We start from the raw sequence: 12121 nt of genomic DNA on the forward strand, positions 1-12121 counted from the left end.
CTTTGGTTTTCCCTCCAATAGGGCCGCTCCCTGTCCTTTAAGACCTTCCTGATTTGGGTTTTGATAAGTGTGTATCAAGGTAAATGGATGAACGGTGTCTTGTGTTTATGTTTGGTCGTATAAAGTAATCTGACGGTATGGGTTTTGTTTGCATGATGTTTGTACAGTGTTGTAGCAAATGAACTCCATAAACTGGATCGTGTCTTAATGCGTCACCATGAAAATATACATAAATGTAATAATAAATTATAGTTGCTATAATAATTCTAATATCTATAATACACCTTTCAAATTATAATCCAAATTAAAATTATTGACCTATTTTCAGATATTCGGTCGATTTTCTTTTGATGCTACAATACATTCACTTCTCATTTCACTTCTATATCTTGCATTTGATATATTGTATGTTTATATATTTATAGATTAACATTTTCTAGGAGGGTATTTAGCTTTTGTGAAAATCATAAAAATGCTGTCACTGGCTGGCAACTCTTTTTTTTTTTAAACACTGCCGGGAAAAGAGTTAAATATTAACAAACAATACCAAAATTATAAAATCCAACAAAATTATTACAAAATTTCTACATTTCCTGATTCATTGCGATGTTTACATTTTATTACACAAAGACAACTTAAAATAAAGGCTGGTGGGGAAAAGAGTTAAATTTTAACAAAATTGTTACAAAATTTCACATTTCCTGATTCATTGCACTGTTAAATTTCGTTATGCAAGACAACTTTAAAAAAAGGCTGGCTGGGAAAGAGTTAAATATTAAGGAACAATATCAAACTGATAAAATCCAACAAAATTTTTACAAAATGTCACATTTTCTGATACATTTTATTGTATGAATGTCATTTTGTTAAGACAACTTAAAGGCTGGCATGGAAAGAGTTAAATTTTAACGAACAATACTAAAATGATAAAATCCAACAAAATTGTTACAACATTTTTACATTTCTTGATCCATTGCAATTTTTAAATTTCATTATGCAAAGACAACTTTAAAAAAAGGCTGGCAGGTAAAGAGTTCATTTTTAACTAACAATTCCAAAATTATAAAATCCAACAAAATTGTTACAAAATTTCACATTTCCTGATACATTTTATTGTATAAATGTCATTATGTAAAGACAACTTAAAGGCTGGCATGGAAAGAGTTAAATTTTAACGAACAATACCAAAATGATAAAATCCAACAAAATTGTTACAACATTTTTACATTTCTTGATCCATTGCAATTTTTAAATTTCATTATGCAAAGACAACTTTAAAAAAAAAAGGCTGGTTGGGAAAGAGTTACATTTTTACGAACAATACCAAATAAAATCCAACAAAAGTGTTACAAATTTTTTACATTTCCTGATACATTGTAATTTATAAATGTCATTATGTAAAGACTAAAGTTTAGTATAGTGTATAAATGTTGTCCGTGAGACAACACTCAAATTAAAAATAAAACAGAAGCAAACATGCTTCAGAAATATCATTAAAGATATAAACCTTGTAATGCAATACAACTTTTCCCACAAATCCGAAGTAGTGTTCTTTTCGGAGCCGGACGTCGACGGCTCTCACGCACGCACATGCGGCTGGCTTATCCGCACTGTAAATCGATCCTTGTGGTGAACGAGAGAGATCAGTGTCCCCGTCTGACAGCGCTTGCTTTTTAATTAAACCTTCATACAGAGAGTCAAGAACAACAGGGAAATATGAGCAAAGATTTCATTTAGTCCAGTGAGTAAGCTCAAGGAATTTTCGCCGTATGAAGAGAGGCAATTATGTGATCAGTTAAAGGCCATTAGGCTGGATGGCACCGGCGTTTATGATTAAAACGAAAGCAGAGACAGTTACAGTAGGCTGAGGAGCCGAGCGAGCGTGGAGCCGAGCGAGCAGGGGTCAGGCCTCGACGCGCTCGTGTGAATTGGGATCTGACCGTGTAGGGTTCTTAAAATGTGAATGAGTCAATCATGACTTTCTTTGTTAGGTAAAGTTCTAGATAGAAATCAATAAATCTTAGTGTCATTTGCTAAAACAGTGAAAATTTACATTTATAATATCATAGATGATGATAATTTTTTCCTTAGTTGTTCCCCTGTTTAATGTAGTGTTTATGCATTGTGTTTTATTCTCAATAATATGACACTACACAGTCACTTTTGTCTTTTATTCCTGTTGGTTTTTGCAAACACTTCCTCTGTTTGTCCACCAGGTGGCATCCTGATGTATGGGGCACTGGTGCTGTTTGATCAGGAGTTTGTTCATGTGGTTGCCATCTCCTTCACTGCTCTGATCCTGACTGAACTGTTGATGGTGGCATTGACCATTCGCACCTGGCATTGGCTTATGGTTGTGGCTGAGCTCATCAGTCTCGGCTGTTACCTCGCTTCACTCGCCTTCCTCAATGAATACTTTGGTAAGAACTAACAGTGAAAATGATGTTTTGCATTTCTGTAATGTTAAATACCTGAAAATAATATAAGTAGCCTACTAATGTTATAATCAAAAATTAAAATATTATAATCACCGATAAATTGGATTATTTCAGTTTGTTTTTTGTCTATTTATTAAACTGTCTGTCTATATATCTATATCTATTTTATTATCTATCTGTCTATCTGTTTGTCTGTCTATCTGTTTATCTGTCTATCTATCTATCAGTCTGTCTGCATATCTGTCTGTCTAACTATCAGTCTATCTATCTGTTTATCTATATCTCTGTCTGTCTGTCTAACTTTCTGTCTGTCGAACTGTTTATCAATATCTCTATCATATCTGTCTGTCTGTCTACGTATCAGTCGGTCTCTCCCAGTCTGTCTGTCTGCATATCTGTCTGTCTAACTATCAGTCTATCTATATCTCTGTCTGTCTGTCTAACTATCTGTCTGTCTAACTGTTTATCAATATCTCTATCATATCTGTCTGTCTGTCTGTCTGTCTACGTATCAGTCGGTCTCTCCCAGTCTGTCTATGTGTCTTGTCTGTCTGTCTTGTCTATCAATCAGTCGGTCTCTCCCAGTCTGTCTATGTGTCTGTCTGTCTGTCTGCATATCTGTCTGTCTAACTATCAGTCTATCTATCTGTTTATCTATATCTCTGTCTGTCTGTCTGTCTGTCTAACTATCAGTCTATCTACCTGTTTATCAATATCTCTATCATATCTGTCTGTCTGTCTACGTATCAGTCGGTCTCTCCCAGTCTGTCTATGTGTCTGTCTGTCTGCATATCTGTCTGTCTAACTATCAGTCTATCTATCTGTTTATTAATGTCTCTGTCATATCTGTCTGTCTGCCTGCATATCATTCGGTCTCTCCCAGTCTGTCTATGTGTCTTGTCTGTCTGTCTGCGTATCAGTCGGTCTCTCCCAGTCTGTCTATGTGTTTTGTCTGTCTAACTATCAGTCTATCTATCTGTTTATCTATATCTCTGTCTTGTCTGTCTGTCTGTCTGTCTAACTGTTTATCAATATCTCTATCATATCTGTCTGTCTGTCTGTCTGCTTATCTGTCTGCCTGTCTGTCTGCTTGTCTGTCTGCCTGTCTGTCTGCTTATCTGTCTGTCTGTCTGTCTGCCTGTCTGTCTGCTTATCTGTCTGTCTGTCTGTATAGTTATCTGTATATCTTTCTGTCTGTCTGTCTAACTCTCAGTCTATTTGTTTATCTATATCTCTGTCTTAACTGCTTATCAATCAGCCTATTTGTCTATCTGTCTGTCTTTTTATATATTTGTATATCTTTCTTTCTGTCTATTTATTTATCTCTTTGTATAACTATCAGTCTATCAATCTGTTTATCTATCTCTGTCTTGTCTCTTTGTCTGTCTGTCTCTCTGTCTATTTTTAACCTGTATTCATGTCTATTAATCTCTCTCTATATCGTTAATCTTTCTGCCTGGCTGTCTATTTATCTGTATCTGTCTGTTTGTCTACCTGTCTATCTATATCCTATCTAATTTTCAGTCTTTCCGTCTGTCTGACTGTCTGTCTTTCTAACTATCAGTCTATCTGTCTATTTATCTATATATCTGTCTATCTGCTTATCAATCTGTCTATGTATCTGTCTGTCTGTCTGTATATTTATCTATATATATTTCTGTCTGTCTTTCTGTCTAACTCTCAGTCTATTTGTTTATCTATATCTCTTGTCTTAACTGCTTATCAATCTGTCTATTTGTCTATCTGTCTGTCTGTCTTTTTATATATTTGTATATCTTTCTTTCTTTCTGTCTATTTATTTATTTATCTGTCTGTCTGTATAACTATCAGTCTATCAATCTGTTTATCTGTATCTCTGTCTTGTCTCTTTATCTATCTATCTATCTATATCTCTGCCTGTTTTCAACCTTGTATGTATGTCTGTCTATCTGTCTATGTATCTGTCTGTCTGTCTGTCTGTCTGTATATCTGTTTATCTTTCTGTTTGTCTGTCTTTTTATTCATCTGTATATCTTTCTTTCTTCTTTCTATTTATCTTTCTGTCTGTATAACTATCAGTCTATCAATCTGTTTATCTGTATCTCTGTCTATTTTCAACCTATATGTATGTATGTCTCTCAATCTGTCTGTTTATATATCTGTATAGCTTTCTGCCTGTCTGTCTATTTATCTCTATCTGTCTGTTTGTCTTTCCGTCTATCTAGATCTTATCCATTTTTCTGTCTGTCTAACTATCAGTCTATTTATCTAAATGTGTCTTATCAGTCTGTCTACATATCTGTCTGTTTGTCTGTCTGTATATCTATCTTTCTTTCTGCCTGTTTATTTATCTCTATTTGTCTGTCTTTATAACTATCATCGGTTTATCTATATCTCTGTCTTGTCTGTTGATATATTTGTCTGTCTGTCTGTTGATCTATTCATCTGTCTGTCTGTTTGTCTATCTGTACGTTTTGTGTGTATTAATTATATTGAAGATGAAGGTTGCGTGTCTTTTTGTTTAATTTAATTTTAATTCCAGTTTAATATGGATATACATTATAAAATACACACATAGGTTAACTCTTCTGAAAATCAATACAACATTGTGCCACTTTAAAAAAAAAAAAAATATATATATATATATATATATATTAGTTAAAATAAAAGTGGCGCAGAAAGATCTAGTCACCTCTATTGACGTATTTTGATCGTTGTTTTTTGTCAGTTGGCCCTTAGCTTTAATCAAAAGGACAATATAAGGCCAAACCAATGCAAATATGCAGCATGACAGATGACCCTATAGCCTCTGGTTATAATGTTCAACCCAAACACACATCAGTACAGCTGTGTGCTGTGTAATCACAACATTAATACTCTTTGTTCTGTCTTCTTTCTGCACCTCTGTGTTGTGACTGTGCCTCAGGCATAGGTCGTGTGACCTTAGGAGCTTTCCTGGGTAGGTTTGTCGTCTTCCTGTGTTCCCTTCGTCATCTAACCAGTTATCATTTCCACACACACGAGTCCGTTCTCCTCCCTTGGGCTTAACGCTAATGCCGTGAGCCCCTGGATGAGACGGAGACCGCTCCAATGTGCCGTGACCCTGCGATCGCTCATAATGTCGAAACATTTCATCTGTGCAGTGCTTCCACTTCATCCACAACCTGAATGGTCCTACGACTTTGTTGTTGAAAAATAGACACAAACCAGCATTTTTGATCTAAATGTTTTATATTTTTTATATCTCCAGATCTTTCGTTCATCACGACACGGGTGTTCTTGTGGAAGGTGTGCGCCATCACGTTGGTCAGCTGTCTGCCTCTCTACATCATCAAATATCTGAAGCGGAAGTTCTCGCCTCCCAGTTACTCCAAACTGTCCTCTTGAGCTTTCCAGTGTTTACACGGTGTCAACAGGCATGCAAATCTTTTAAGCACACTTGATGGCTACATAAGCCACCTTGACACACAGATCTGATTCACAGCTTGTTAACGCTGAGCGTGATGTTAACTTAAGTTAACATCAGCGTACTCGCTGTATGAGGCTGTTTATATATGCTTATGCAATGGCATGATGTGATGCATATATGTACGTATGACTGGCATAAGTGAGACGGTTGTAGGGGAAGACAGCAAGTTGTACTGAATACTTGAAGAGACTAAGGCACAAAAATGAGACCAAGATAAACAAAAGGAAAATAACCAAAAGGTTGTGGGGACACACACTGAAATGGCAGTTGACAGAAATGTCTTTCATTCTTGTATTTCAATGAAAGTGAATGAGAACTGGGCTGTCTATCTCTATAATGACAGCTTTGGAAGAGGGTGAGTAAATGCAGAATTTTCACTTTGTGGTGAACTCTTCCTTTAAATGTTTAAAGGATTAGTCCATTTTATTAAATAAAAAAAAATTCAGATAATTTACTTACCACCATGTCATCCGGGGTGTTGATGTCTTTCTTTGTTCAGTTGAGAGGAAATTATGTTTTTTGAGGAAAACATTCCCTGATTTTTCTCATTTTAATGGACCCCAACACTTAACAGTTTTAATGCAGTTTAAAATTGCAGTTTCAAAGGACTCTGAACGATCCCAAACGAGGCACAAGGGTCCTATCTAGCGAAACGATTGTCATTTTTGGCAAGAACAATAAAAAATATGCACTTTTTTCACTTTATTGTTTAAAATGGTCCGCAAATGTGCATTTCATTTATGTAACACGTGACCTTTTGACGTCATTACGAAATTACGTGAGGTCGCGCTGACGTGTCATACAGCCAGAGGATGATGAGAAGTTGTGGTTTAAAAGTGCATATTTTTCCTGCCAAAAATGACAATCGTTTCGCTAGATAGGACCCTTATGCATCGTTTGAGATTGTTTAGAGTCCTTTTGATCTGCAATTTTAAATTGCATTGGGGCTGTTGCGTGTTGGGGTCTATTGCAGTCCATTAAAATGAGAAAAATCCTGGATGTTTTTTTCCTCAGGAAGCATAGTTTCTTGTCGCCTGAACGGGGAGAGACATCGGCATTTTGGATGACATGGTGGTGAATGGATTATCTGGATTTTTTTTTTTTTTAAGAAAATTGACTAATCCTTTAAGATTAAATCAGCATTATATTTTAAATGTATGCATTTAAATGTTTTTATTGATGGGTAATTAAATGACATAATGTAATGGGTTTATAATTTAAGGATTCATTTCGAGTAAACCCTACATCCTTAGTGTTATTCAGTACTTTTTAATTTTGGGCACATTCTGGGTTATTTTTTAATCTGTGGGCGGGGCTAAAAATATCCATGTTATGATTGGAGCACTTAGCTTGCATGAATGTCAGGTAGTGAAGTTGAGTTCAGCTCTTTTGTGGCTGTGGCTGCTACAGGTCTTTGTATAACAGTCAGTGTTTGTACAGTGGAAATGATCTTGACATCTAAATGTATATGACAATTAACATGTAGTTTTAACGGACATATGTTTGACCATTGAAATTTTAGATGTGTAAATTGATTGAAGTTTGAAACTAATTGCTGGTTAATATGTTTTGATTGTCACAAGAACGAATCATGTAGTATTTTCTGTGGATTGTTGTTGTATATTAATGACTTTTATAAGATCGAAACAGGTGTTTGTTAAATATATAAAATGTATAAAGGGGCTTAGAACTGCAATCTTGAAATTCCAGTATGAACGAATTAGACAATTTCCTTTTTTTGTAGACAGTATTTTGGCTTTTACAATTAAAGTACAGAAACAGCATTGCACTATTCAGCTCTAATAACTGTACTGACGTTTCAAGTTGGCTTAATAATGTGTAAAATCAACTTACGTTTAGAAAGTTGTAAGCTGATATGTGGATGAGTTTTATCATTCACTTTATTTTCTATACTTGGGTGCGTGCTTGCAATACTGAATTTGAAATGATGTCAAGCACATGCATGCATGCCATTATTATTATATTATTATTATCTTGATGTGTTTCTGTATAAAGTTAAGTTGTACTGTACTCAGGCAAATCATCAGATTTTTCATCTACTGTATACAATCTTTAAAATAACCATGTGATAGCCTAACAACAACAATAGCTTATTTAATATTTGTGTTTGGTTATTATTTGTGTTTTTGTTTCTGTAGCGTTTTTTTACTACTGTAAGTAATATATCTAAAAATGTGATATTTCTGGATTGTTACTGAGGCTGACCACTGCTTTTGGTGCATTTAATCTACAGTAAATGTCATCAACATTACAGTTTCAGCAGTATCATTTTACCTTTTAATAATGTTTAATAATGTTTGTCAAAATAAAGAGCAATATGTTTCCAGAAGGTCTGGTGAGTAATTTGTGTAGTTGTATTTATGTTAATTAATGGCACTTTTCATGATTTAAATGTATGCTTCTGGCAGACACTTTAATCCAAAGTGACTTATTAAAGATATACATGTTATCAAATGTGTGTTCCCCGGGAATCGAACCCACAATCGTTTGCACTCCTATAGCAATACCATTTGAGCTACAGAAACCTGGTATAAGTTTATTACCTATTCTGTCATTTTATTATTAAGGTGTTAGACTAAAATTTGTTAACCCCTTTGGAATTGATGCGAGTAACTACTATGAGACCCAGCAGTACGCCGTTTAATGTTAGTATCGTTTTTAACCACTAGAGGGCGACTTTTCACAGTATTTATGATTCCTAAAGCTAAAACTGGCCAGATTGTATCTGCAAGACGATTGCTGCTCAAAATAGACTTTCAGATTCATATGTAATCATATTATTTTAAAAAAAATACAGTTTGATATTTAATCACAGTGTGACATCTGTTTAATATTAATGACTGCATGTTCAAATGCATTGCTTGGAAATACATTGCTTGGAAAGTTTTTCAAATCTGATTTGTCTGCTAGTTTTTGCTCTGTTTTTTTTTTACGATACATGATACATATGATGCTTTATTTCAAGAGTGACCTGATGCGAATGGATGTTGGGAAATTGATTTTATCTATATTATTTATAAATCGTGATAAATTGAAATCGAATTACACGAACTCATATCATGTGACCTTGCCCGTGAAATCCCAGTTTACGTCATTTTTTGTGATATACTGATATCATCCTAAATAATTCTGTGTAAATATAACCTTGATATCTTCAATATTGACTGAGTAAGGTCATGTCAAAGATTGAAATTAAATTGAAATCAATCATTGAAATCAAACTTTGATGCTCCTGTAGTTAGACAATTTCATTTGAGTGCACGCGCCGTTGCCGCAGCTACGCGTTTGGCCCGAAGTTAACTTCCGGTTTTTGCTTGTTTATCAGTCTGGCTATAGTGACTAAACTGACCTCTGGAACAAATACCTTGTAGAGCTGAAAAATAAATATTTTTCGGTTTCCAAAAGACGAGGGGAGATAGTGAGCATGGATCACCGCTGTGTGGATTTGGCAGCCAGGCAAGAATTTAAGGATCTGTATCTAACTTTGTATAACAATATTTTACATGGTAACATTGGCTCCGTGTAATTGTTAATACATTTGAGCTATGATGTGAAATAAGGTCATTTATTGGTTATTTATTTTGCTTGTTATTATCAGAAATCATCTACCCTCTGTTGTTATTGATTCTGTGTAGAAATCTACCGGTTAAGTTAAAGAGCACCTATTTTCCGATTCACAATTTTACACATACTTTGGTGTTAGTACATGTTAACGATATGCAAAGGTACAAACCCAAAAGTAAACAACACGAGTTATCATCTCGAACTAAAATCTCTTTTCTTGGACTACAACAAATACACAGATTGTAGGGAACAGTTCACTTCCTTTGCTTCAAACGGTCAAACAGGGAAAGTAGATCTTTACTACTGACTATTTAAAACCTGTTAGCTGGCACTGTCCCTGTGAAGCGAGACACCAGAGTTTACTTCAATATTTTTCATGTTAATGTTAATCTATCATGACAAACTATAAATTGTTGTAAAGGTATAGGTTTTCATATTTCAAAACCTTGTAGCAGTAATAATGCAGTGACTGTAATTTATTAATTTGTGACAAGAGTATGCAGCAAACCTCACAGCAAACACAAATCTAATTTTTTTGATAATTTTATATATAAATAATACTATATTGCATTATTTTTGTTTATTAAAATCACCTCCAGACACTTCCGTAAAAAAAGAAAATTTCTTGTTTTAAACAAGACCAAAATTAGGCTTCTAGTTTCAAAAATGTTTATTCTTGTTAATTTAGGGGTAAATTACATTTTCACCCCCTCAAAAAGGGCTGTGCCAGGTAAAGGGTTAAACCATGATCGTTTGTACGATCCCAAATGCAGACATGGTTTTATGTTTTTGTATCCTTACCTTATTACCTTATCTGTTACATTTGCACAAGCCGCGCTGGTAGAGTTGATCGATCAACTTGGTCATCTGCACTTTCTGAATCAGATTCGACTCATATTGATAAGGTAGTATAGACAATATTAACTACTGTGAGTATTGCATTATAGGAGATTCTCCAAATACGCTAATGAGCGTCACATTTCCGGCTGACAACAGAGGTATTCAGGCCAATCACAACGCACTGGTTAGTTGGCCAATCGGAGGACACTGCGCTTTTCAGAACGATGACCTTTGTACAAAATCAATGCGTTTTAGAGAGGCAGGGAATAGAGGAGCAACAATAATGTACGGTGTGTGGAAAATAATATGTTTTTTGAAGCATAAACCACCCAAACACAAAATACATAGTTTTTAGCAATGTAATAGGTGCTCTTTAAGTTTGGGCCACAAAAGCTGTTTGTTTATGTTGTTGGCGCTGAAACGTCTGACTGAATGATCTTAAAACGTATTGTTTTCACTCATTTCTATTATTATATAATATAATATTATTATTATTATATATTTTATTGTTTTATTAAGTGGGTAATTCGGACCAGGCAGATATGAAGCACTTATCTAGAATTAAATATGTTTTGGGGCAATTCACTTTTTGGTGATTTCTTGATTATCATTTTATGACATTATTTTACAATGAGTCTGTGTGTCCAAACTTTTGGCTGGTACTGTTCTGAAAATAACACTTTTAAAAAAACATTTGCAGAGATTTGTTATCAACCCTCCTCCCTTCCTCCATGCACCTCACTCACCCACACATAATCCACAGATCAGGAAATGTGTGTTTTACAGAGACCCGGTGCTTGATGTGATGGTCCATTGGCCTTAATGTGCCAGGAAGTGTCTTTTATCTCTCTACCTCCATTCTCTTTCTTTTTCTCTATCGCTCTATCTACCTTTACTCCTTTTTACGTCAACAAAAATGCTCCCTGGCCTTATAAACAGCGAAAAAACGAAATCCTGCTTTGTCAGCGGTTGCTTTAAATGACTGAACGTTTGGCACGTGCCCTATAGGGCCTCCACCCTTTGATGTGTTTGTCCGCTGGACATGTTGCAGAGATTGTAGGGCAGTCGTGTTTTTTTATCAGCCACATGTTGTGCACAACACACGTCATACTGTTTTGCTACTGTCTCAAGTGTATCTGTTTTTCCAATGCATTGTGTTTCCTGTAGGTGGACACAGATCGGGATACGCCTTTAGGTAAGCACTTTCTTACTGTAGATTAAAACTGCACTTTAGCAGATATTTTTACATCACATGTGTGCTTAGAGGCAAACAACGAGTTTGTATGAATTGAAAGTATAGTTAGGTTAAATATGGACTTAAAGGGGACATATCTGACTTTTCCATGTTTAAGTGCTATAATTGGGTTTCAAGTGCTTTTATCAACCTAGAAAATGTGAAAAGATCAACTCAGTAACTTAGTTTTGGTAAACCATTCTCTGTAAGCATGTGAAAAAAATAAAATTTGTCTCCCCCTGTGATGTCAGAACAGGATAAAACCGCCCCTTAATCTGCATCCAACCATGACATTGATGATCAGCTCATTTGCATTTAAAAGGACACACACAAAACACCAGATTTTTGCACATAAACAAATGGCTTTTGTGGACTAAACGCAACTTCCAGTAGACTTCCAAAGAGTCCTGATAACAAGCGAAAACAAATTATGTAAATTACCTTCGTTCGTATATGCGCATCTACTATGTTACTGTGTAAAATGAATGAAGGCTATAGACAGTTTCAGCAGTAACAACATAAACAAGCGGTTTTCGTGGTCAACACGTAACTTCCTGTAAACTCCGCTAAGAATAA

General features: G+C 35.1%; 1 protein-coding gene across 3 annotated transcripts in view; it reads left to right on the forward strand.

Annotated features, from left to right (window-relative positions):
• atp9b (ATPase phospholipid transporting 9B) overlaps window positions 1-8236 on the forward strand; it is a 63088-nt gene extending 54852 nt beyond the window's left edge. For 2 of the 3 annotated variants that reach the window (XM_055219929.2, XM_055219931.2), the window contains exons 27-30: window positions 22-79; window positions 2217-2420; window positions 5344-5376; window positions 5668-8236. In XM_055219929.2, coding sequence (XP_055075904.1) covers window positions 22-79; window positions 2217-2420; window positions 5344-5376; window positions 5668-5804 — 432 coding nt within the window. In that variant the 3' untranslated portion in view covers window positions 5805-8236. The remainder of the gene's footprint in view (window positions 1-21; window positions 80-2216; window positions 2421-5343; window positions 5377-5667) is intronic. The other variant, XM_055219930.2, reaches the window with a different exon arrangement.
• The last annotated feature ends 3885 nt before the right edge of the window (window positions 8237-12121 follow it).

The sequence above is a fragment of the Misgurnus anguillicaudatus genome, chromosome 20 (genome assembly GCF_027580225.2).
Source record: "Misgurnus anguillicaudatus chromosome 20, ASM2758022v2, whole genome shotgun sequence".
NCBI lineage: Eukaryota > Metazoa > Chordata > Actinopteri > Cypriniformes > Cobitidae > Misgurnus > Misgurnus anguillicaudatus.